The following is a 27,225-nucleotide window of genomic DNA, read 5'->3' as shown; positions in this document are numbered from 1 at the left end:
CTGAAGCAAAGCTAGGATTTAATCTGATACTGAGCTTTATCTTCTCCCATCATTCTTCATCAGTATACCAGTTTTGTTGCTATTGATATCTTGCTTTTTGTTTACTTTTTAAAGTTAGTTTAGAATAATTTAGTTAAATAAATAATCCTCACTTGAAAGTTTGGCAAATGAAATTCTCTAGTGATTACAGGGAAAGTACAAATCAATTTGATTTCTAAAGGCCAAATATCAAAATAAAAACCAACCTAGAATGTAATAGTTATTTTTAAGCAGTGAAACTCCTCTGAGATTAGGAAATTATACCAAAAAGGAGGCAAATCAGTCACTGAAGAGGACTAACAACCAAGGTGTATTTGGAAGTAGGAAGCCAGTGACTTCTGAGAATGGAAAGTTTAACACAGGAGGAAACTGCGTGGGTGGGAGCATCAGGGAATTTGCTTGTCTCAGGAAGAATCAGTACAGGTGAGACTTGAGGATGAGGGGGAGGCAGCCACGAGAGCAGATGGCGGATCATTCCAGGTGGCAGAAGCGACAGGACTGAAGGCTGCGAAGTGCAGGAGAGCTGTATACATCTGAGAAACAAAAAGAAGGCAGCCCAAGCAAGGCTTAGTCATGACGGGAGAGGCTGGCTGTGGTTGGGGCTCCCAGGGCCTTGTAGGTCATGGTGAAGAGTGGTTTTTGCTTTCCACATGTAGAAACCATGTTTGGGTGCATATGTTCCCAAGAGCACATAGTGCAAGGTGTTTTCATTTTTAAAAATCTTTTGAGGTGAGAGAACAGTCGGACAGGATTGGTACAGAAAGCAGGTTTAGCCCAGTCGAAGTGATGGTGTTAGCAGTCTGTTAGTACCATGGGCTTGGCTCCGTGCCCGCCTGCCAGCTTCTCGGGTGGGAGCTCCAGCCCTCTGTGGGGAGATGAAGGGAGCAGTGGAGGCCAGGTTTGCTGGGGCGAGGGTGGCAGTGGTGTCTCACGGTAGGTCAGGTTGAAACGTGCAGGAAGAGTGAAGAAAGTGAAAATACTAAACATAAACATAAGTGAAGTCCTTAAAATCTAGTCTTGTCCTTGGTGTTCAAATTAAGTTTCTTTGTGTATGACTTCTTAAGTTTTATTGAAACAAGTCCTTTCAATAATTAGATAATTAGGGGCCGGGGATTTAGCTCAGTGGTTCCGCTGCCTCCTTTAGTGCAAGGACCCAAGTTCGATCCCCAGTACCCCCCCCATTAGATAATTATTTGTTCCAATAGGTAGATTCAGGTGAAATCTGGTAAATCCAAGTGAGATTCAAGTAAATCCAGGTGAGAAGAGATGCAGAGACCTACCTATAAAATATTGATGAAACTATTCTGACAATTTGCCCTCGGTGTTTTAGCTGGTGTTAGAGCTCCTCCTACCGACCAGTGACACGATCACAGCATATCCTTCAAAAATCTGACTTGAGAATGATAAATGTCGGTCACTGGGTTAAGATTCAGAATACTATTATAGTTGGATAAAAGTTTAAAGATGAGTTTATTTTACATATTGATCCTTTCAGAGATTAGTGTTCTTACTCTTGTTATTTTACACGATACCATTTATCTGTCTAGGAGGGAAGTGGTCTGTAAAGCTTTAACCATTTACATGTCCTGAAGTAATCAAAAATTATTTTCACCAGCTCTGATTGGTGTTGGAGACCAAACTCCTGTGAAGGATTTTCCTGGTGCTGTGGGGGATGTCTCAGCGCGCGGCCCTGGGGTCGGTGGTGCTGCCAGGGTCCAGGATATGAGGAGCCCAGCCAGAGCCCTGCACTCACAGCTCTCTGAAGGAAAGGTATGGAAGATCAGTCTTATGTGGTTCTAAATGAGCCTTAGGCTGGAAGCTGGCAGTTGGCATTTTCTCTTTCAGAAATCAAATATTTATAATTTATCAGTGTATGTTCTATGTTGGTAATTTCCCAATTTTCAAATATGTGAAGACTCTTGCTGGTTTGGATTGTGACCTTACTTTAGTTGTTATTCAGAACGATTTCAACATGAATTACATTAATGCAATTAATTGACCTTTCTATCTTTAAATCACATGGTGATTTAGAATTTATAGCTTGTTACAAATAGATTTAAAGTTTATTTAAATTATGTTGATTTGAATTTTTTGAAATAGAGGTAATCTTTATGAAAATTTTCATTTTTCAGTACTTACCTGTAACTGATAAAGAAATTTTTAACACAGAGAGTACTTGCTTTGTGAATAGTGATGAGAAATTGATGTGTTGCTTTTGGCTCTATTTTGTTTATTTCCCACAGTGTGTGGAGAAGTAACCTATGTGGTGTTCTCACATTTGTCACTGTTATGCTCCCTTGGGCAGCGGTATTGAATAACCTTTGAGTTCTTCGATCTCGTTGCCTTATCTATGCAAAGCAACATTTTATGTGCAACACTGAAAGGCACAAGCGTGTGTGCATGCACACCAAACAAAACAACAGAATTATCCCACCGATGATTTTAGCTTTGAAAATTTTAAAGACCTATAAAGTGAGTTTATAGAGGACCTGCTAAATGAAGTAGTGCCAGTGCCTTAGGAATTCCTTCAGTTAAAACCGCAGATGCTTACAGTGGAGGTCTCAGGGCCTTTGTGGGCTCTCTCTGTGCCACGTGGACAGTAACAGGTGGCATAAAATCATTTATATTCTCTTGTTAAAGAATTGTGACTGTTGTCTTGAAAATTACACAAGCCAGGTGTGGTGGAACATGCCTGCATTCCCAGTACTCTGGGAGGCTGAGGCAGGAGGACCGCAAGTTTAAGCTCAACCTGGGCAGTTTAGGGACTTGGTGATAACACCTCCTTTCCCCCACCGCCACCAAAGACTGGGCTTAGTGCAAAGGCCCTGGGTTCAATTCCCAATATTGTACCAGTACTGCAGAACTGACAAACAGAAACTGCCTAAGAAGATACCCTTCAACTGCTGAGTAATTGTTAGAATTGTTTACTAAAATTAATTATGCTAAGGAGGCACCCAGGAGAGTGACTATTTACTCCCGAAACAGGAACACAATATTTCAGAATGTTTCTGTTCCATTTTCCCTGTTGAATTTGACATACATAGTTGTGTTTTACATTATTTTCTTTTTTTAAAACAAGAAAATGTTCTTATCTGTAAAATTCAAAAAGAATCTTGTCTTTAGCAAATGACTGTTTGTGCTGGCTTTTTTGTTAGTGCTTTGAGTGTTTATCAGCATCCAGCTGTTAGAGTAAATAATGCCAATTGAGTTTCATAGGATTCATGTGGAACCAGTTTGAAAATAATAATTATATCGGTTGGTACTTATAAGTTTTAGGTAATTAAAGCATTTTTCTCTTTAAAGATCCTATGATTCATTTTCTAACTACACTGTTAATACAAAACCTACTTGAGAGTAAGTTCTCACTAACTACCCATTTCTTCTTTTCTATAGTCCATTTTTCTCTTTAAAGATCCTATGATTCATTTTCTAATTACACTGTTAATACAAAACCTACTTGAGAGTAAGTTCTCACTAACTACCCATTTCTTCTTTTCTCCTTTCCTTACATCCCTCTTTCCTTTGAACATGCCTATTGTGTGACTCATGTTCAACCCTGGGTTTGCCCTTGAGAACAGACTGTCTGCATGTGCCCGCCCTCCCCTCTCCTCCGCTGTACCTCACCATTTGCTCCATACCTCCTGCCAGTCCCTGAAGTGGACTTGCTTTCAGACATTTCAGAGGAGGGCCCTTTTGGGGAGGCTGAGCAGCTCACCCTAGATGGCTCAGAGCGCCTTTCCACAGGGGAAGGTTCAAAGCAGGGGGGCCCTCTCAGGGTCTTGGATCCTGCCCTAGACCCTGCTCAGCCTGAGTGCCCTCCCATCCACGAGAGGACTCTTAGTTTGGGTACCCAGGAGGGCTCTGAGTTTGGGTACTTCTCCTTTGGCTTCCCCTCTCTCCTGGATGAAGATGGGTACCTCGCTTTCCCCAGCCTCCCCAAGCTCTGGGTCTCCTTCCTTCCCCCCGACGTTCAGCACTATGTCCCTATCACCTCCCCATCATTCATTCCTTCCCTCATCCTCATCTTTGGGCTACTTCTCTCTGCTTCTCAGTCCGTTCCTTTTTCTGTCACCTTTTCCCTTCCTCTGGCTCTAGCCCTCTGTTATCTGGAAGCTAAAGCCACTGCCTTTAATGTTTCTTATGACTGTGACTTGAATGATAAAACAGAGGAGGGGGAGGCAGCTGCTGGCACTCCTCCATAAGCTAGTTTTGTGAAGTCAACCAGTCTACACTTCATCTCGTACCCTTCCTAACATAGAGTGTAAACGTGCATAAACTTCACTAAAAATTACCCTCAAATTAATATCATCTGCACATTTTCATACTGCACCGATGCCCTTTGACCAGGTCCCATACATTGTAAGTCAAGAGCAAAATGATAAGATTATTTAAAACGTACCTAGATCATGTTAGATTTTTAACAAAAGGGGAGTAGGGGAGAGGGAATCTGTATTATCCTTAAATTTATATTGACTTTTTTGCAGATAGATGTTGACACCTTTTTTTAGGATAAGAACTTTGTTTGAAACAGAACTTAGAATGCAATGTAACAATAACAGATGTGTATTAGAATTCCTTAGTGTTATTTCTCCTGGTCACAATCCATGCTTGTTCTTTCAGTTTTGAGGCCATATATGTGGGAGTCTTTGTAAGTCTAATCTCAGAAACTCCTTGTCTCCTATCGTTGTAGCATTTGGGTCCAGATAGATAAATTTTAGCTAGTGCCTCCCAACTCTCAATCATACAATTATGTAAAAGAATCACAGTCATGTTTTATAATGAAGATACTATTCTGTTATCTTTAACAAATGCATGTGGACAATGAAACATGACTTTTTGAAAGCTTAGAAGTAGAACATTAACGTTGAGCCTTTATTTTTATTGAAAATGAGCTTTAAGTACTTTTTAAAAATCCCCATATAAGCAGCTTTTAAAAAATATATTACCTCTGCACTATTAAGTCCGTGTAAACATGTACAGTATGTTTTTTACTTATTTTGCTAAGTGTGGCCCGGTGATTCAATGTATGGTGGCTTATGGATATTGTCAGTACATAAATCACAAAATTCAGAGTAGAGCTAAAGAAAATGTGAAGAAATGCAATGAGTGTACATTGTAGAGCAAACCACAGTTCAGAACTTTACCTGAGAGATATCAGAGATCAACATTTTAGAGAATTAAGTATTGACTAAAGAATTGAAAGATGATTCTTAACAGCTTACTGTGTAGCTGTGTCTTATATTTTTTCATTTCTGATGAACTCTTTGAGCTTCCAGCTTATCTCACAAAAATGCTATGGTTACCAGAAATGAAGGTGAGCATTTTGAACTCTCAGATTTGATACTAGCAAAGAAAGAAATGAATATTTGCTATGAATTAGCCTGTGAAGGTCATCTTTCCTTGATATCAGAAATCAGTATTTTTTTTTTCTGATGTCAAAATTAATGTAGTACTTAAACTTCAAATTTATGTTTTTGTGTCATTAGATATTGAGAAAACTCCAATTATAAAGAACTATTCTTACTCAACTTGTTATATGAAAGACAGGGCTATATTTCAAAGATTACTTTAAATACCTACCATTTTAGTATAACATAGCCAATTTTTCTCCCAAGTACTTTCTTTTAAACTATATTTAAAAATTAGTGATGGGGTAAACTTTAATGATGTAAAATCTGTAGCCAGCATAAAGCTGAAAACAAATTTTATATCATTATCCCCATCCCCAACACTAGTTGACTTAGGCATTTCAAAATAGATTATGCCATGTTTGCACTCATATTTCTACTCCTGGGTTAAAAAACATACTCAGAAGCAGAGCACAGTCTTAGGGACTAAGAAGGAGTGAAGGTTCCATTCTCCATTCCACCCTTGCAAGGATCATTTCCATCATGTATACAACACTGTAGGTGAAGAAAGACCAGAGTGGATTAATAGTCTGCATCTTCTGGGGCCAGACAACAAAGGTTGGTAATGCTGCACCGCCGTCTAAGTTCAGAAGCAGCTTCTCCGCTGATGGTAGAGTCCCGTTAATGCTCCCCTTCGTTCTGGCAAATGCTGTGTGACCTTTCAAGTGAAGACAGAAGAGGAAGTACAGTAGGAAGAAGGCACTATTTTCCCTCTAAAGTTAAATATCTGCCATTATTGTTGAGGGGTGGTAGTGGAACGTACTTCCAGGATTTGTTGGGCCTTTAAGTTCTTAAGATTTGAATCTTCTTTTATTTTAAAATCTTAGACTGTCAAACTTTGGGTCATTTCTGGTGCTTGCTGATTGATACACTTATGTTTATTTGCCTTTTTCTCCCTGTGTGTGATTTAATTTCACAGAAAAATTCCCTGAGAGTAGAAGGGGATAATATTTATGTCAGACATAGCAATTTAATGTTGGAGGTTTGTATAATCTAAGAACACCACTCTGTCCTAATGGCTGCCAGGCTGCTGTGGACGGGAGGTCACGCACAGGCTCGCTGGCAGCTTCCTCAAGCACAGTGCATGAAACGCATGGGGAGACAGAGCTGGGCTGCATGTTACCAGGCCTGCTTAGTTCCTGTACCAGGGGTGTAGGGAGGAATAGACCCACTGCATTCTGAGTGACGGCTGGGAAAAAGCTCTTGTAGTCAAATGAGTAAAGTGGATCTGTTAGTCTTACGGTTGTTCCATAAGTAAACCCATTTTCCTAATGGGATATTTCTAGGCCATAGAATCTGAAGTAGCACAATCCCATCTTTGATACATGTTAAGTAGAACAGGTGTTTATCTGACATTAAATCATTTGTCTCTTATCTATGCCCACTTCCCCCATCCCTAAATTCCATGTAACTACAAGTGTGGTCCACTTAAAATATTGTTTGTGAATATGTATATTAATTAATGGAATTATTTTGATTAGAAAGAAGGGAGAGAGAGAGAGAGTGACAGAGATAGGGAGAGAATATGTGCACGTGAGAGAGGAGGCCTAGTCACCCATGTCACGTGAGAGTGCTTGCTCCTTCTCCCGCTGGGCTAGGTAGTATGTGGCAGTGTATTTAGTGGACAGCTGAAGCTCTCAATAATCTGACTAATCTGGTTGCTTTTGGCGGCTTTGATAACTGTTGAAAATGTATTTTTGCTTAACTTACTAAAATTCTGTATGGTGTAATAAGTAACATTGCTTTGAATAAATGCAAGAAATGTGCCTGATCTCAAGCCACAGTCATTTTCCCTTGCCATGCAAAGATTTTTAGATTTTCATGAGTTTTTGCAAATGGCTACAGAAGCTCACAGTTGAGCTACTATGCTTGTGCATGAATATGAGTTATCTAATTATATCAGATGCATGACCTGTTCCTTTGGGAGTGGGACAAAAAGCTGTAATCTCCAGGTAGCCCTTTGATTTTTGAAGCATCAGAAAACATTTGAAATTCAGTTGAAACACTTTGTTAAGCATTAGTTACCACATATATCATTTATTAGAGCCAGTCTGCAAAAATCCTACTGATATTGTATGTCAGGGCCTGCTTCAGTGAAAACCATCCTGGTAGTTTGCTTGCATCTTCGTATAAGGAATATTTGATGTGTGCAATATCTGAGCCCCATTTTTGTGCTTGGCGCTGAGACCAGTATGTGATTCATTATTTTATAGCAAGACCAAGCAGAAGCAGCCTCTGGAGGCAGTTGTTGTTGTTGTTATTATTTTTTTAAGGATTAAAAACCACCACTGGAATTTCCTGACAAAAGTTAGTCTTTGATTTTTCCTTTTGTAGGGGATGATCCTGGACTGGCTTTCCCCTCAGGCCCAGTGTGCTTCTGAGTATGCCTCTCTGTTTGTGCCTCTCTTCACTTACTACGTTCATGCAATACAGGGTTAGTAGTAGCCTAGTCAGAGTTAACTGTGTAGGAACAAAGTCAGGCTGCAGTTCATCTTCAGGAAGAGGAGGATTATTAGCCATTTTTGACAGTGTGTTCCATGGCTTCCTTCTACTAAATGTGCAGAATTTGAAAATTCTACACAGAGAAATTAAAACTCTTTAAAATACAAATAATGAAAAAATATACATTGGCTTTATTTTCAGTAAAGGCAAAAATACATATGGCTTTTGAGACTTGGCATTTTTCTTGCTTGACTATGTTTTTTTTAATCATAAGTTTGCTTTGTGTTACTTTTTATTTTTGTCCTACTGGGTTTTTTCCCTTTGGATTTCCACCTTTACGTTACATATTGCTAGGACCTGGATAAAGCCCAGGAGGACATACTGAAACATCAGGCTAGCATTAGTGAACTCAAGCGCAATTTTATGGAATCCACACCTGAGCCGCGCCCTAACGAATGGGAAAAACGACGTATCACACCTCTGTCCCTACAGACTCAAGGGGTATGTCACTAGCTGTTTGTTGGCCGTATGTCTCTGGTTGTTCAGTAAAACTCAGGTTGTTAATCTTGTATGTTGATTCTCAGAAGTTAGAAAATATTCTCATTTCTTTTTGTAATTGCTAACAACTTTTAAAATACTAAATATTGATTAACAATGTAATATTTATTGGCCTAGTTCTTTGGTAAATTGTCTGAGTTTCAAAATAGTTTTGAAATATTTTCAGGGCAATCTCACTGTTTTATTCAGGTCATGTAAGACTTAATTTACTTATACAACAATTAGAAATTTACATAATTGTTTTGTTTAAGCTTCTTAGTTATTGACTTCTTAAATAAGGACATTTGCTTAGTAAATAAAATTTAATTAAAGGAATGTAGATCATATTTTTATAATGGTTTAAGGCCATTATTCTGAGGATAATGAGTTAAAACTTTTAGGGACTGAAAAGCCCTGTTGAAAACCTATGAGATGCTATATATAATACAACTTAGTATCAAAATTTCTAGTAATGGAATATCGAATAATGTTTTGAAAATGTTTTTAAATATAATGTCTCTACAAACTCATTTTTCCTTTCATCGTTCACTGTTTACTTCTCCCTGCCATAATATAAGTTTGCCTTTAGAATATGTCCTCAAAATATTTCTCTATCCGTTCCCATCTGTATCTCTTCCTTTCTATGACATCCCCACCTCTCTCCTGTGGTTGACCAAACCTCCATAGGCTCATCCTTCTTGTGCTATGTTTAACCTAGAATGTAAAAAATCGCAGGAAAATGTTACACTACAGTTTCATCTTTCTCCTTGCAGTGTCTAGTATGGCTTGACTGTTGCCAAATTGAACACATTTAATTTAGATATTCTTGTGCTGTTTTTATTCAGCTTTCCTGAAAGCTGAAAGGAAAATAGTGCTTTAAGATAGATAAGCAAAAATAATTGCTGAACTGAAAAAAACAAACACCAAAAAATAAAAAGAACTTCTGAAAATACTGTGACTTTAAACACTATAGGTAGCAGGATCTTGTGAAGTTGGATGCCACTGAAACCCTTATTTTTAGGGATTCTGAAGATAATGGTAATGTCAGCAATCTAGTCTGAAGTGTTTCCGGGGAAACCGATGATGCTAAGGTTTTGGCCTTCATGTGCCTCTCCTTCTGGCTGGTTCCACTGACCCTCTCCACTTGTCTTATGTATGTGTTGCTGTAGGTGTAATGTTTGTGTCTTGTTTGTTGACTGTGTCTATTGTTTGAAACAATAGAGAAAAGGAGACCATCTTTTCAAGGATGTTTTATCCATGAAGGAGAAGTACCTGGTGGCAGCTACATGGACAGTTGAAGAAAAAGCCCAGGAGGCAGACAAGGTCTCCACCTTGCGTCCTTGGATCTATTCTTGCTTTTTCCCCTTTCCATTTATTTCTGTCCACAGCCATATATATTCCTTTTTTCTTATGTGTCCATCTGAAAGTTTTTTTGAAATATTTTTTTGAGTGTTTAAAAAGTCCCCATGTATAAAGCATAGAATCATTGGGCAGAAGTACCATATTGCACAAACATGTTGCCTAAAAGTTCACATTTTAAAATATAGAAGTATGAACCGTTTAGGGATAAATGGTCCTAATTTGATGTGTGTGGCTAACAGTTGGGAAACAATAATTTTGTAAGAAAATGCACTGTTCAGCAGTTATTCATACTGTAATGCTGTTAAGATAACAAATTTTATGTACTCTAGGTTACTCTAGCTTAATAATTACATGGAAACTTTTTTGAATTTTCACTTTTAAGATTCCTAATAGAAAAAAAAAAGTTTTTAATGCACATAGCAGCTTTTCCTATCTGTGAAATACTGGCATTAGTGAGAAAGTTAGCTTTCTGTTGCTTTTACATTCTCATTCTTCTGTTTCTTCTGATTTTGCTTAGCCAACTGGTCAGCCTGTAGAGCTTAGTGTCTGCTGGAGGAGATAGACAGCAATTAGTAATTAGAGAATTTCCGATACTGAGAGGTAAGTGTTTAGAAAGTGATGTATACAGTTATGTTAGAAGGAGATTGGTCAGGAGAAGATGGCATTTCAGATGCGACTTTAATGATGACAAAGAGTCTATCTGTCAGCTTTCCTGTTGCTGGAAAAAATACCTGATGGCTCCCACTTAAAGGAGTAGAGGTTCATTTTGGCTCATGGTCTCAGAGCGTTCATTCTATAGCTGGCTGTCTCTGATGCAGAAATGGCATAGTGGCGTAGCAGAGGAAAGCTGCTTAACCCATGGCAGCCAGGAAGCAGAGATGCAGAAAAGGGCCAGTGTGAGACCCTCCAAAAGCACCTCAGTGACCTCGCTCCACTGGATACTATCTCCTCACTTATGCACTCAGCATTGAGTGAGTGTAGCATTCCCATCATTCAGTCATCTTTTGCAAACCACGTCTCTGAACACATGAGGCTTGTGGGGTCATTTTAGAATGAAGTAGACATTCAGAGATTTTTCCACATCCAATGAAGAACAAACGCAACAGTGCAAGGCAAGGACTAGTTTAAGGAATGCCAAATACAGTGACTTAGTGGACATGAAGGAAGGAAGGAAGGGTCAGAGGTCAGACCCCAGATGATATCAGGGTCCTAAAGATCACGTTACTAGTTTAGAATGGTACTAGAGCAGTGATGGGGTTCTGTCGGCAGTTTGTGAGATGAGCGGTGATGTGATCCCACGTGTCAGATGGAAAGCCTCTCACTGGAGAAGGGAAGGGTGATAGAGGTTGTGAGTGAGAGCACAGCTCAATCATGAAGAGTAAGTAATTCCCTCCCACAAAGTACATTTGAGTACCAGAAATCACAGTGAGGTGGGTGAGGAGGCAGAATACATGGAAATTCCCTCAAGAACTTTGAGGTTCAGTTGAGATGACATATTTCTAGAGCACTGCAGTGACAGACTTGATGTCATAAAGCTGAAGTACATGGTAGACTTATGCACATTAAAGGTTGGTTTGAAATCCAAGGCTGATTAGACTATGTATAATAAGGATTTTAATATCCCATTCTTTTAAATAGTGTTTTTAGAAATCCATATTCCAAAACTAATTGAATGGCATAATTTAAACAATTTTAAAGTGATGTCTTTGGACTTTTTGCAGTTAGGAATTGGATTTTTGGTGAAATTGTTTAAAATAATTTTTCTGGATCTCATGTTTTAGGAATGTACAATATGAAATGTTTTATAGGAGTCATAATAAAGTGATTTTTTTAGTCAGCTTTTTGTTGCTTTGACTAATACCTGACATAAAAAGTTTCAAGGAGTAAAGATTTCTTTGGGCTCCGTTTCAGAGGTTTCAGGCTATAGGAAGCCAGTCCCCTTCCTGGGGTGTGAGATGAGGTGAAACATCACAGCAAGGGATGTGGCAGCCAGGAAGTTCAGAGGATAAGAAGAGAGCTGAAGAGGAAGGGGCCAGGGGCCAGGTACAGTTCCAAGAGCCAGACCTTTGATTAGGCCCACTTTCAAAGTTTTCGGTGTCTCCAAGGAGTCCCAGCAAATTACCATCTCATCAGTAAATCAGTCCTCTGATGAAGTTAGAAAGCTGGGGATCCCGTCATCTGCTTACAGGTCCACTGGACATTGGGGAGACAATTTGGATCTAAGCCTGTATCAGTGATATTTATGTGGTATTTAAGTTAGGAAAATTTCCTAGATAACTAATGTGCACTTGAATTTACTGCTTTTTTCCTATTCTTTTCTTCTTTAAAACATATAGAAAAATACATACTTACTTGACACATGTATGGATTGTTCTAACTACAATCATCCATTCAACCAAGAAACATTTATTGACCGCATATGTTAAATATTTATATTATATTATTACATTTGTCTTCAGATAACATGCCACTGCTGTTAATTGGAAGTACCTAACTAAACATTTGAGTTTACTGGGGTTGACTTGAGTATCTTTTCAGTGTTTGTCGTTGTATCTTCCTTTTGGTACTCTTATGGGATAGGATTTCTTTCTCATCTTTTTTTGCGGGGGAGTACTGGGGAGCAAACTCGGGTCCTTGCGCTTGCAAGGCAGGCAGCGGCACCACTGAGCTAACTTCCCAGCCCTTTTTCATCTTTTAATTGTAATCCTTATTGAAATACATAATTTGACCAAAATTCCTAAATTCTCATCACATAGGTTTTATAGATTTAAAAAGGAAATAATAGGCCAGGGTTTCAGCTCAGAGATGCAGCATCTGCTTGGCAAACACGAGGTCCTGAGTTTGATCCCCGTATCAATAAAAAGGGCAATAATAGTTTTACTTTTAAAAAAAGTAAATATATTGAATTTATTTTTGAGAGAAGGTCTCACTTATATAGCCCAGGCTGGCCTCAAACTCGTGGTGATCCTCTTGCCTCAGTCTCTTGAGTGCTAGGATTCCAAGTGTGTGCCATCACGTACTTGAGCTTTGAAAGCTTCACTTTGAAAACGAATGAGTTTGAAAGTAGTGTGGAAAGTAAGTTGTTTAGTCTTTTGTGGGTAAATGCATCTTGATACATTGTGAGAATCATGACAACCTTATGCTGTGTGTTCTGTCATGAGTCTAGTAGAGGTTACCTAGGCTGTAGTTTAAAGGTACTTCTGAGGGTTTCCTGTGGGTAACTAAATGCATGGCCTTTCATGCCCCAGAGGTCCCTGTCTGGGAATGGACTTCCTTTTCACCTCCATCCCTCGGTGTGATGTGACGATGGGGATTGTAACTGAGTGTAGTCCAGAAGCTGCTTTCTTTCCTGAATATTGAAAATGTTTACCCACCTTCCCCTCCTCACCTTGCTTAGTTCACTGTCTGAAAGGTTATCTCATAAAAGTCATGCGTTTTTTTCTTGTAAGATTTCAGAAGAGTGTATTTTAGTAAGAATTATTTTCACACAACTTCTGACATGAGGGAGAACATCATAGTGAATCTTCTGTGGTATTCCAAACTTCTGAGGACAGTCCCCAGCTTTCCTTTTGTTCCCTCAGTCAGGTGAGCAACCATTGTTTAAGGGATAGCAATGCAAAAATTGAGTCCACGGACAAATATACAGGAAGTAGTATTTCAAGTGTAGGAGCCACTGGAAAGGTCACTGTGTGCAGGACGAGGCCGAGGAGCTCTGGCAAGAACATGTGAACTTGTGTTTAGTGGGATAGGTAGGTTATGCTCAATTTGTGATAGAGCATCACTGATAAATGAGAAGTTTTAGCTGGTTTCTGGAGGCTTCAACTATCAGATTTTCAGGCAAGGTAGAACCCCTGGCATTCAGGCAAACCTCCATATAAGCCAGCTGCAAAATCTTCAAAATTCTTACCTTTCATTTTTGTGCTGTTCTGCTATCTTTCTTGCATAACCTTTCTTTTATTTCAGTAGGTCACTTCTGTCTTTCTGATGTATTAATTCTTTGCTCTTCCTTTTCTGACCTTTCTAGAGTCTAGAAGAGGAGATAACATCAGTTTTGTTTAGTGCAAAGGGCTTTTCTGATAGCATGAAAGCCACCTTCCTGTCAGCCACCACTTGGACAGCAGAGGGCGCTGTTGTGAACTCTAGTGCACCTTCTAGAGAAAAGCTTTCCTCCTGGCCCTTCTCACATTTGCCTAAGGTGCATTTTACTTTGTTTCCCCTGTTACTAAAAGCCACATGAGAGAGTGATTTTCACGTTTTGAATATTCAGACACCTTTCCCTCCAGGGCTTTCACTGGTGAAATTATCCTGGGAGAAACGTTCAAAGAATAATGACTGAATTTGGACATGAGGAAAATAACTAGATTGGACATTTCTCTCGCTTCTTTTATTCAGAAACCAAAAAACAAAGACTGCCTAAATTCAGAGAATTATCGAAACTGTTACAGCTCAGAACCCAAGTTATTAAGCAGAGGAAAGCCTCTATGAAGTAGAAGTTTAGTGTGCTTTGCCCAGTTCAAGTTTTCAAAACCCAAATTTCAGGCATCTTCTGATTTATTTTTTAAATTGTGTGGAAAAATTAAAATACCTACCATACTCAAGGAAATAAGTGCTTTTGAATGACACGAAAGGATTCCCTGAACTTGGGCAGAACGTACTAAGCCATTTGAGGTTGAGTAATGATAACTCACTGACCTGTAATAATCACGAAATGTGTGTTTTAGAAATGTTCTGATCACTGGATATCTTTATTTATGAAGAAGTTTATAAGTAGTTACCTGCTTAATAAAAATAGATTCAAAGTTTTTCAGTTTAATATCTAAAATCTCCAGATTATCCATGATACTAGAAGGGCGATTCCCCTGCTCTGTTGGTCGTGGGTTTACATAGCATGAATTTTGAGCAGCTTCCGCATGCTCTTAGCACGCATTTCAGGAGAGCACAGCAAGTCACATGGGCTGTGAGCACGAGTAGACAGGTGCTGCCCGGAGGTGCACATCGAGCCCTCTTAGCTTTGTGTGGGCTGTGGCAGGCAGGTGAATGTGGTGCCCTGCTACCACTGTAGGACACAGCTCAGTGCAGCTCATGCATCGGCAGCGTCACCATGGGCAGCACTCGGGGACTGAGGCAGAGCCTCTCTATTCAGCAGTGAGACGTCATCTTAGATGAATAGACCTGCTGTCCCTCGCTAAATTATTTCTAATTAGATTACTGGTCATAGTGCCACCTGAATTATTTAGGAACCAGGATTTCAGGCTAAGCTCTAGAGTCTGAAACCAAACCTATTGAATAAGTTTAAAAAGTTTTCCAATTTATCTTTAAAATAATCAGTAAACTTTGGTATAATTCCATGTTTTTATAACAATTGCAACTGCATAAGTGGAGTTTATAGGTGTAACTCCATAGTAAAAGCATTTTATTCCTTTGTGAGGATGCCGGCTGTCCTTGTTTCTTTTTGCAAGCTTTTTGGCATTTGTCTCTATTGTCCTCTGTGTGACCTTGAGCAAAGGTTTTTGTAGCTGCTGATTCTTGCTGTTCTGTCTTTGCAGTGTCTGATGTCTGTCCGGTGGTGTTGAGGTAAAACTGTATTGACTTTGTGTCCTCGGTTGCTTTTTGTTCCGCAGACACGTGCTCCTGCGTCAGAAGGGCCTTGCACTGGAGCCAGGGATGCTGTTAAGGTTCTACCCTTTCCATGTTCACACCATTGCCCGCCGCCTTCCATCCCCTCACATTTGCCCGCTTCCCTTCCAGTCAGCCATCATAATCATCTTTGTTTTCTCCATGACATGAACCTGCCATCCGTTGATTTGGGTTTCCATTGTTTTTATTTATTCATATATTTTTTCCCTCCTCCATCTTTTTTTCGTACAGAGTTCACATGAGACTCTGAATGTAGTGGAGGAGAAGCAGCGGGCAGAGGTTGGGAAAGATGAAAGAGTAATCACAGAAGAAGTGAATGGTAAAGAGCTATCACCTGGGAGTGGTCCTGGGGAGATGCGTAAGGTGGAGCCTGTGGCACACAAAGACTCCACCTCCCTGTCTTCTGAGAGCAGCAGCAGCAGCAGTGTGAGTGAGGAGGAAGACGTGGGCGAGTACCAGCCCCAGCAGCGTGTGACGGAGGGCACCATCAGGGAGGAGCAGGAGGAATGTGACGAAGAGGCCGAGGAAGCGCCTGGCCGCACAGCCCAGGTAGTGGAGAGGGAGGAAGCGGTGCCCGAAGCCAGCCCAGACAGACACACAGGGCCCGGTGTGAGCCCCGTAGACACCGAGGCCCAGGACTGTGTAGGTGCCCCAGAGGGATCTGGAGAGAAGAGTGTAAATGAAGGCACTGTTAAGCAAGCCGGGAGAGAAGAGACAGAGGACGAGCGACAGAAAGTTAACGGAGAGGTGTCTCATGTTGACATTGATGTTTTGCCACAAATTATTTGTTGTTCAGAGGTAAATGGGAGTCTGGAGCGGGAGTTAAACTCTTAAGAGTTTCTTCTCGGGTGGAGACACCTGCCTTTCTCCTCCACCCGTCCTCCTGATTGTACTGCAACTTTTTCAACAAGAATCTGATTTTTCTTTTCTGGGAAGAAGGGGGAAATCTCTGCTTTGTAGATTTTCTGCCAGCTCAGTTCATGGTTTCTGGCTTTACTACAACTGGATCACCTGTAGGGTGGACTTTCCTACAACTACCACATCACTTTTTTCTTCCTGTTTCCCATTTAAATTTTTCTTTGCATGTTTTGGATGCTTGTCTTTTACTTGAGCTGCTTCCTCACACTAAATGCCTTTTTCATTGGTTTCATAGAAAATGTATATGTAATGTCAAGCAATGGTCGATGCGAGTGTGTGTGCTCCTGTTGTTATGACTGGATTTGACCTTTTTGGCTCATTCTCTCACTCCTCAACCTAAGTGTCTTGGAACTGGCAGCAGGCTGTGATTGCCGCGGTGCTCTGGAAGCGGCATCCATCGCTGACAGGAGCCTTATTTCCTGAATGCTGCTGTGATTTCTGTTTTTAGATGCCTGGGATGGGAAGGCTTGGTTAAGAGCCTTTTCCTTCCTTCTGGACAGCCTAAATTGTTCCCTTCTCATTCTGTCTTAATCTCCTTCTGGATTTTTTTAAAAACCAATTCTGGGTTTGATTTGGTTTTGTGGATTATTGACATTGGTACAAGTCTTTTCCTTTTCCCTTCAAGAAAGAGAATGTTCCAGAGTCGTCTCAGATGAAGTCTTGGTCAGTAGGTGCAGTTGTCTCTCATTTGGGAGTGAGTTAGGACTGTAGAATGTCTCTTAGCTCTGAAATACCCACAGTGTAGGGATGTACCCATGCTTGCTCTCTTTGAGAGGGTAACACATCTCAGTGACTTTGACTCGAAATAATGAACCGTTAAACGTGTTTCACTTCAGAGAAGACGTTTCAAGAGTCCTTGAACACTTTGAATTTTTATTTTCAGCATTTAATACCCGTTGGAATTTTCTACAGAAAGTGCTGTAATATTTTTGTAACTGTATTGTAGATGCACAGCAGATTACAGTGTTAACAGGCCATTGAGCCTCCATCCTTGCTTTCAGTTGTTCAAAGCACTCATGCAACACCCATGGAGTAATGTAGATTAAAAACATTGTAACATATGTGACAGAAGAAACCCTGTGAGTTTTAGACAAGTGTAATTAAAAACAATCATATATGAAGGTATTCTTTCTGAAAACAGCATCCTTTGAGAGAGAAGAGCAATCTTAGCCAGCTAGCTTGCATGCCAGTTAAAAGCAATGAGCCTTCACACAAAAATGTGGTCCTTTAAACCGTAGTAAAATTAGAGATGTGTCATTTAGCATAGTTCATTCTTCTTTCTCTTCAGTGTCATTAATTACTTTCCAAAAAGTAAAGTGTGTACACATCAGTGTAGTAGACATGAGACCTCATAATTTGAAGTGTGACATAGTTTAGGGACCATAATGTTAGCTTGTATTTCATTTGGATACATGTACATGTATATACAAAGTACATGTATGTATGTCTGGGTGTGTAACATATTTGACAGAAAGTTTTCTTTATACCTTTGTTTTAAACTATTTGCTTTTACTCTTCATGTGCACGAGTGTGTGTTCGGATATGTTTCCTACAATTATTTTTGAAGGTTCCTTTTGGCACTTCTACTTCCTTACCTCTAGAATTTATTTTTCCCTTCCTTTTCCACTTCAGCCACCAGTGGTAAAAACAGAGATGGTAACCATTTCTGATGCCTCACAAAGGACAGAAATCTCCACCAAGGAAGTCCCCATTGTTCAAACTGAGACCAAAACCATCACATATGAGTCTCCACAGGTACAGAGCGCAAGACTTGCCTGCTTGCGTTCATGTTTACTCAGCATGTCTGTTTCTGTTTCTGTTTCTGTCATCTTCTCCCAATTTATGTATTTCTGACTTTGACATTGCTTTTCCCATCTCTGTTTTATAACCAGGCACCACCAACGACATAACTTGGTATGCTGCTGTCTTAGATTAAGACAAAAAGCAGCAATCAAATTTGTGACCCAGTAATTATTAGGAGGACCTTATATATGACCACAGAGGATAAATAGCATAATTTGTGTTATTCTTACTGTAAATCATTTCTGGCTTCGTGTATCCAAAATATTCATCTGTGCTTGGAAAAAAGATTGTTTTGCAAAATTTACTGAGTCTGATATACTTTCTGACTAGTAGTTTATAGGCTTCCCCCTCACCCTGGCTCAGTTAAAATACTCAACTCACTCTTTCTTATAAGCAACACACATATGCGTGCACACACTTTCTTTCTACATCACAGTGGGTTATTTTCTTTAGCCAGGTAGTCATTTGTGTGCCATCTGTGATACTCTGTCTCTAATTTATCAGATTTTCTTGTGTATGTTTTAAGTCTTCAAACATTGGTTCTGTAAAGTTTTGAAATAAGTATTAAAATGTCTAACCTAATGAGCAGCAGAAAAGGAAAAGTGTTCATTTCAAAACTGGGAACTGTTAAAAGATATATGTGATCAATATTTTCTCCTCTGAACAGTTTAACCTTCTGTGATGGGGTTATATCATGGCGGAGGTTGGCAAGTTAGTGCCCTCTCAAAAGAAGTTTTAAAAGGCTGTGCGCATGGGTGAAACATTTCTCAGAGTTATTTGGGGCACAGTTTAATCTCTGTGTGTGTATAAACCCGACATGAACACCAACAGGTTTCTGTGAATGTTCTGCACTGATGGGGGTGATACTTGTGTGTCTGTTGTGCTCTGTCCTCATAAAGAAATACAGGTGCATGAGCCAAACTTGAGGGAAGTTTCCTCATTTACAGATGAACTCTAGCTACTCAAATTATTTTGTGCTGTCGGTGCCAAAACACATGACAGATAAGTTTGGTGATCTTATTCTCTTAGACTATTAATTTGCTTCATTATTTGCCTTGGAACACTCTAGAAGCTTCTGTCTCTTCTAATATCTAGGCACATTAAAATAAAAACTATTTTGATCTATCCATATGATTATATATAAAAACACACATGCACATGAATGGTATTAAAGTCTTCACACTCATGGATGTGCTTTTACAATACATAAGTCCTTATAGGAACAATGTGGTTTTTAAAATTCTACCAGAGATAAGCAAATAATTAAATGATCAGGCTCAGTCTGTCCGAGTCAGGCTCTATTTCTTAGTAATCTAAGAAAATGTGATCTATTTGTTACCTACCTGTGCATATAAAACAATAACAAACTCAGCACTTCTGATCACTGTGGAAACTTCTCTGCCTGGCTGTCTAGTTTCTTTTACTACCTTCTGCAAATGTTCCTCAAATTCTCTTGACTCCGGTGTAGCTTTCAGTCCCACATCCTACTTTGTCCTTCACCCTCTGTACCCACAGGGTTGCTTCTCCATGTGTCATTTAGCCTTTTGCCCCTCCTCTGTGAAATGCCAGCCACTCTGTGGGTCTGTAAATCATTACCACAGGTATGCAGAGGATGAGCAAATGGCATCTGCTACTGACCGCTTACATTTCAGAAGGTGCATGTTTGACAGGGTGGGGTCTTCTCTGACGTATTGGAAGTTAACCATCACTTTGTATTTTTTCCTCCAACTACTCAAAGATTGACGGTGGGGCTGCTGGTGATTCGGGTACGTTACTGAGCGCACAAACCATCACATCTGAGTCCATGTCAACAACAACAACCACGCACATCACCAAGGTAAAGCAGTCCAGGGGAATCTAGGGAGAAGAGCGATGCATTGCAAAAGGATCTTTTCTGAATTGTTTGGTTCCTAGACAGATTTCCAAGTAATAGTGGAATTAAAATTATGCTCTGTTGACAAATGTATTTAGACCAGATTGCAATTTGGTAAAGTGTAGAGGGTAAAAATGTTACCAATAGCCATACTTAAGAAAGCTCCAAGAGCAGAGATATTTTAATAAAATTATAAAATGTGCAATTTGTAAAAACAAAAGTTTTATAAAAACCTATGCTTCTATTTTTGTTAAATCAGTTTTGCCTAAAGCAAGTGAACGATGGCTATCATTCAAAACTTCCAACAAGTTGTTCCAATAATGTAAAATTTACCTAATTTATAAAGGACAGTGGTATGTTGATTTGGGGCATTTTCCCATATCATTCTCTAACTATTTAACACCAGATACCCAGTGGCTTGGCAGCAGTAGCCTCACCAAGAAGCTTAGATATTTATAAACATCTGGCCTGCCCCAGACCTACAGAAACCTCGGATTTTAGGAAGCTTCCACGTGACTCTGGTGTATGGGAAATTCACCTCATTTCTAACTTGAGTCTTCAAGTATTTTGTTCTGCACCTGCTTTTCACATTTGATTGGTACTTAGTGGTCTTTTACAGCGGTCATTACAAAAATAACAAGAAACTTTGTGAATTAAAAAACTGCCGCATCATGCAGGGTGCCACTGGTGCTCACTGTAAAGCATCTTCAGATACTGAAGTTAGTGCCATGCTTTGTTTCTCACAGTGCAGTGCCATCACTCGAGACTGCATCAGTGCGAGGTGTGGAGGCAGGACGTATGTTCTTGTAGGACAGTGTGGTGTTTGCTCATTGTCTATTCAGGTCACGGCAGAGCCCACCCCAGGCAGCCAGTTGCTGTGAGGCAGTGCACCCACGGCTCCTCCCCCAGGCTCCTCCACACAGCTTTTACGCAGCCAACCACAGGCAGAGGCTGTGATCAGATCACACATTTAATAAGTTTCACCTGCCTTCCTTATCTTCAGCCAAATCCACGTCCATTTATTGTCTCACTAAACCAGATAAGTGGAATCATCAAATGAATTTGTGTGATTAGTAGTTGAAGTATAACATCAGTTTTCCAAACCTAAAACAGTTAAATTGTTAGAATTGCTTATAACTACAAATACCAAACAATTCTTTCTTCTTTCTCCTCTCTTTTTCAAAAATCGGCCAACTGGGAGTGAATAAACTCAGGAAACTGACAATATCCCCATGGAACTACTTCTAGTAAATGGCATTTGCCCCATTGTAATCTCACTGAAATCTTGTTCAGTTAGTTTTAGGGTTGCTTTCATTGACGGGATACTTAAAGTTTAACAGTAGGACTCTGTGGGAACTTAGAAACACACAGTTCCTAGAACACTGCTGTCCACCACTCAGTGTGTGTGGCCTTGTGATGATCAGGAGGGCAGAGTGGGCTCCATCTTCTTTGCTCTGAGTGTGTGAACATGTGTTATTGACTGCTGTTTTTTTTATAACCTCAGACTGTAAAAGGTGGGATATCTGAAACGAGAATTGAGAAACGCATTGTGATCACAGGAGATGCAGACATTGACCACGATCAGGTAAAGCCTCTGTGTTCTAGTTCTGGAAATGCACTTGTCTGTTTGCTGCGGTTTGCACCTGTTGTTGGGTACGTCCATGTGCAAACCCCTTCCTAGGACTCGCGGGTGAGGTCCAGCTCCTAAGCAGGGTGTGAAGGTGCTTCAGTGCCTGTGTACAGCCTACCTGTTCAGCGTACCTGGCTCTGACTCAGCATTAAGCGAGATTGCTGTTTATTTCACACTGGTTTTATATGCCCTGCAGGGTCAAAATAATCTGGAGGATTTCTGGCATCACATGGGCATGGTTTAAAGACAGATGGGGAAATATTTAAAAGTGAATGGCAGTTTAATGACACTGGGTTCTAGAAACTAAAAAAGCCACTAAACTTTTCTTATGCCTACTTTTAGGAAGTTTTCAGTGTTTTTTGCAGCATAAAAAAACTGGCAAATAGCCAGTAACTACCAGGTGTTTTTCCCTGTTTTTGTTATTGGGGAGGAGCGGGAGGGAGAAATAATCTGTTTTATGAACTGAAAATTCACATTAATTCTGAAAACCTTTTTAAAAAGAATCCTGCTTGTGTCCCGATGCTAAGTTTGGCAGAGCGTGTGGCTTTAAGCTGGTGTGGAGGGCGCTTGAGACACAGTAGCAGCTGCCATTGTAGACCACAGTCCCAAGGGGCCATGAGAGGTTGTTTTGTTTTGTTTTGTTTTTAATTTTTTCCTGAGTGATTTGAAAAGGAGACCAAACCATTTTCTTTTCACACCTTGAAGAAAGGATGTTCAGTGCACCATCTCAGCCAGGGAGGAGGAGCATGGTGGTTACCCATCTTTGAACACAACTCTGAGCTCAGGAAAGCAAAATTTAGAGCAAAGATTTTTTTTTTTTTACTTGAGAAAGAATCTATATATAACCAGAGAGAAGTGGATTGTGTTCATACCTAAAAAGAAAGTTAATTCTTCAGTTTTTGACTTTTGTAAGCATGTTTTATTTGCATATTTCGTTATGTATTTTTAAAATGCCTTGAGGGTTATTAGAAGCTAAAGGGTTGCTCTGACTCCAAATTTTAATTTAAATGACTAGAAGGACTAGGAGGACACATAGCTGCTTACCATGGGAAAGAATTACCCATGTGGGTAATTACCCATATTTTTAAATGGAATTACCCATATTTTTAAATAAAATAATTTTTCAGTTTGGCGGTGTGGAATGATGGTTTTCTCACAATCCTTCTTGTTGGCATAATTAATATTTTACACTATTTAGTTTCTTGTATTCATATTATTGGAAGGAAAGGAATTACGGCAAACTGATTTCATATATGTTTGAAGATTTTGATGACAATTTTTAGTTTTCTCTACCTTTTTATACCTTTACCTTTTTTTTAAAAAAAGGGTTTTGCTTAGTAACTTTACAGCTGACAGAAACTATAATGCAAATAAGAAATGCAGTTAAGCCCTTTAGGCAGGTGGCCGAGGGAAAATCACACTGCTTCTTTTTTCATATGCATAGTTTATTTATGAGATCAGGTGTTCTCTATCCTTAAAGAACTTTTTTGTTATAGACTCCCCTAGATTTGCTAGTTCTATGGCATTTTGTGGCATTTTATTTTCCTTTTCTCCTCTTTACAAATAAAATTATCAATAAGAAAAGCGTATTTCCCCTCTAAAACAAACAAGGTCTTTCCATATTACTGTAACACTTTTACAGTTTGTATTTTATGATAAAAACACAGAGAAACTCTGCTTTTCACAACTTGTACCAGGGAAGAGACCACAAACTACTGGCATCCCTTGGCCATTCTCTAGGCCAGTGCTTCTAATTGTGTGTGGTTGTTGCTGCGCTTATAGTTCTGTTTTCTTGACTCTCACATTTTTCCTGCAGCATTTTAGTTGAGCAAATATTTTAGTTCAGACAATTACTGAGATCTTGCGAGGGCAGAGATGAGGCTTTGTTCTGTGCCGGGTTGTCTCTGGTGTTTGGTGATGGGTGGTGTTACTTGAGTGTGTAGACCCAGCACTGTGCTGGCTGGTTAACATTTCTTTAATCTATATAGCAAATCCTAAGATGATCTGTATACCTTAGCATTAGTCTTGGGTTATAGGTAACAGTCCTGAGGCTCAGAGAAGTGCTGTCTTCTTCAAATCTCACTGTGAGTACAAGCCTAGGATCCAAAACCAATGTGTTTCTCCTGCGTGTACCATTATTTGAAAGTGGCCAGAAAAAAGGGAAGTTTGGGAAACAAGACGTCTTCTCATAATGAATAGTGGTCCCACCTTGCACGCTCCAGCAAGGCCCCTGTTGCCCAACTGTGAGCCCCATTTGATGAGTGTGCATGGGTATTACCGTTGTAAGGTGGAGTCTGTGCCTCCATGCATGGCTGTTTTCTCTTCTGATCCCGCAGGCGCTGGCTCAGGCCATTAGGGAAGCCCGAGAGCAGCACCCTGACATGTCAGTCACAAGGGTAGTTGTGCACAAAGAAACAGAGCTGGCAGAGGAAGGGGAAGAGTAACCAAGGTAAGAGGGCCCACCTCGCTGTGGCCTTTCTCATGGCTCTTTTATGATTCTGTGAAATGAAACTTTTTATCAGTGTCTCCATTTCCTAGTATTGGGGTTTACTTTAGGCATTTCTAATCCTCAAGTACATCTGTTCAAATATGTATGATTATAAACTTTGTGGCCTGTTGGGTATGATGATTTCTTTAGGGGCTGCTAACAGTAGACATTCATGATTTACATTACTGTTTATTAAGTATATTAGTATAAGTTATGTCAATAACCCTTGGAGAAAGATGCTGTTACCCTCATTTATTTATTTATTTATTTATTTATTTATTTATTTATTTATGTATTTATGTATTTATTTATTTAGGTTTTTTGAGACAGGGTCTCACTAAGTAGTTGAGACTGACCTGGTGTCGAATTTGTAGTGATCCTCCTCCCTCAGCCTCCCAAGTGCTGGGATTACAGGCGTGCGCCACCACGCCTGGCTGTTACCTTCATTTTAAATAATAACTTGCCTTTTCTGTATGATGAAAAATAGTGATTCACTTGTTGCCTATAAAGTAGACAGCTATCCAGCTCTGTTATTTGAAGAGTCCATCTTTTCCCCTTTTTGTGCATTTCAGTAATTTTATTGAAATTTATTTATTGAAAGGTGTATCTCTTAGTACCAAACACAATGGTACTTGGTTAGGTTACCTCTGCCAACTCAAAATTAATACTGTCATTTTCAAAATACTGAAATCTGTCAGCCTTATGATAACACTGAAGTTATCATAAGGGGAAAAAATGAGAACCAAGACCTGTCATGTAAAGGTACAAAATCCCAATAATAAATGTAACTGTACTGTATACCTAAAATGTACCAGTAAACTAACTAACTAACTAAATAAATAAAAGCTGAAAACTGCAAACAAAACTGAAGTTATCCACAAAACATGGTTTACAAAATGTTGAAGGTAGAATATACTGTGGTTTACTTTTTAATGCTTATTTATCCATAACATGAGTCAAAATTGGTTACATTCATTGTGGATAGACTCAGGCTTCAGACTGACAACACTGACAATACGTGTACATCTCCTTACATTGACTGGCTCACATGGAGAATTCCAAACACTACTTCAGCAATCTCATCATTATGATGATGCTCCTTACTTTTCTTTTCTTTTTTCTTTTTTTTTTTTTGGTACCAGGGATCGAACTAGGGCCCTTGTGCTTGCGAGGCAGGCAGTAGAACCACTGAATTAAATCCCCAGCCCTCCTTAATTTTCTTAAGACATATTGTGGAAATTTGTGAAAGTATATTCTATGATTTTAAAAAAGATACTGGAAGCAATGGCAGTTTTATAGAAACAGCCCATAGTAAAACCTGGAGTGCTTTATTTAGCCAGAACTTAGGGTAAAGCAAGTTTTCAGAGTGATAATTGATTTTGACTTACTGTGTAATATAATAGAACATATTTTTTAATGGAACTAGATCGACTGAGAAAGTAGATTCTGTATATAAATTTTTATCATTGATATAAATGTCACCTGTCTTTTAGAAGAAACATTAAAGATAGCTCAATAAATATACCAAACTTAGTAGGACTGTATTTTGGCTTAATACAAAATGTTTTTAAATTTAAATGTAATTCCCATAGCAATAACATCATCCCTGAACTCAAGAAACCATTACATTATCTAGAAAACAATCTTTATTATGCCCTTAAAAAAGTGCATGTATGAAATGTTGGTTTTGATGTAAACCTCATACTTTAAATTTAGCATTTAAATTAAGTAGGTTACCATTGTCAGTATCACCTAAATATAATATATTGATCCAGTATAGAAAGTTAAATTAATGTTAGAAATGAAGTTTCACCGTTCACCTTCTCAGGCTTGTATTAAAGGTTTCACATTTATTCCTTTAGCCTTACAAATGAATTCAAATCTAAAGTTTCCTGCTGCAGCATTATATTAATTAGGCATTTTTCCAAAGATGTAGAACATCATACTACTACACTCTAGTTATGAAGTTTTGAGGGTTCGTGATTTAAATCCATTATAACATTATGGAATCCATAGTTGAGAGTTGTAAAGAAAAGCTTCAAAGAAATTTTTTTGTTGCTGCAATAATATTTATATAAAGAACAAAAACTCCCATCTTATGAAAAGTTTATCTAAATACTACTAGCTGTTGAAAGTAAATTTTTCATGCCTAAGTTTCATAATCACATGTGGATGTGTTAACTAATAACATTTTGAGTAGGAAAAGATAAATCATTACTATAAGTTCATAAATTTAAATGGCAAAAACGTTTAGAATATATGCAGTGGCTGAATTTGTACTTTTATTAATATAATGACTTTCTATTATTCCAATTCATTATGTTGGGACACTGACAGTTTTCAGAAACCTGAAAGAGACCAACAGGTTTGTATTACTTTTTGTTTAGGTGTAACATTCAAGTTCATAATGATTCTGCTTATTAGCTAACAATCTCAAATTAGTTTATATATGGATCAAACTATTGATCGTGTTGGGACTTGAAATGAGCTGGAGTTTAGGGCTACATTTAGCAAAATGTGCAATTTAAAAAAAACTTACTTAAGCACTAATTTAAAAATTCAGGTTATTAAAGAGGATGTAGTTTTCTAAGCTGCTAATGTAATGAAATGGTTAACATATATATACCAGAGTTTAGAAACTCCTTTGGGTGTTTTTTATTTTGTTTTTGTTTTAGAGAAGTTGGTCTTACTATGTAATTTAGGTTGACCTTGAACTCATTATGTAGCCCAGGCTAGCCTCAAACTCATGGAGATCCTCCTGCTCCAGCCTCCCAAATGTTAGGATTATAGCATACACCACCAGGCCCAGCCCTGAGGGTATTGTGCTTTATGTATAGCAAATGCCTTCAAATGTTAGCTGACTAGAGATTGGTGATACCAGTTTTTCCCTTTTGCTAATCCAAGTCCAGATGGTTTATTTTATTTTATTTTTTTTTATTTTTTTTTATTTTTTATTTTTTTTTTATTGAGTTTATTGGTACATTTAGGGATACAGTACAGTTACATTCATTGTTGGGATCATGTACCTTTACATGGCAAGTCTTGATTCTCATTTTTTTCCCCTTACCTCTGCCCTCCCTTCACCCCC

At 39.0% G+C, this 27,225-nt stretch overlaps 1 protein-coding gene across 19 annotated transcripts in view; it reads left to right on the top strand.

Annotated features, from left to right (window-relative positions):
• Epb41l2 (erythrocyte membrane protein band 4.1 like 2) overlaps positions 1-27,225 on the top strand; it is a 99,069-nt gene that overhangs the window by 61,017 nt on the left and 10,827 nt on the right. The window contains exons 11-20 of one of the 19 annotated variants that reach the window (XM_010639134.3): positions 1,655-1,809; positions 6,367-6,429; positions 8,244-8,390; positions 13,813-13,983; positions 15,410-15,463; positions 15,657-15,974; positions 17,976-18,098; positions 19,885-19,983; positions 21,524-21,604; positions 23,986-24,098. In XM_010639134.3, coding sequence (XP_010637436.1) covers positions 1,655-1,809; positions 6,367-6,429; positions 8,244-8,390; positions 13,813-13,983; positions 15,410-15,463; positions 15,657-15,974; positions 17,976-18,098; positions 19,885-19,983; positions 21,524-21,604; positions 23,986-24,093 — 1,319 coding nt within the window. In that variant the 3' untranslated portion in view covers positions 24,094-24,098. Of the gene's footprint in view, positions 1-1,654; positions 1,810-6,366; positions 6,430-8,243; positions 8,391-9,647; positions 9,750-13,812; positions 13,984-15,409; positions 15,464-15,656; positions 16,224-17,975; positions 18,099-19,884; positions 19,984-21,523; positions 21,605-23,985; positions 24,099-27,225 lie in introns of those variants that run through there. The other 18 variants (XM_010639129.3, XM_010639130.3, XM_033763228.1 and 15 more) reach the window with 18 other exon arrangements.

This window comes from Fukomys damarensis, unplaced genomic scaffold, assembly GCF_012274545.1.
Source record: "Fukomys damarensis isolate Sample0158 unplaced genomic scaffold, DMR_v1.0_HiC HiC_scaffold_14, whole genome shotgun sequence".
Lineage (NCBI taxonomy): Eukaryota > Metazoa > Chordata > Mammalia > Rodentia > Bathyergidae > Fukomys > Fukomys damarensis.
This window is presented reverse-complemented; position numbering and strand designations above follow the sequence as displayed.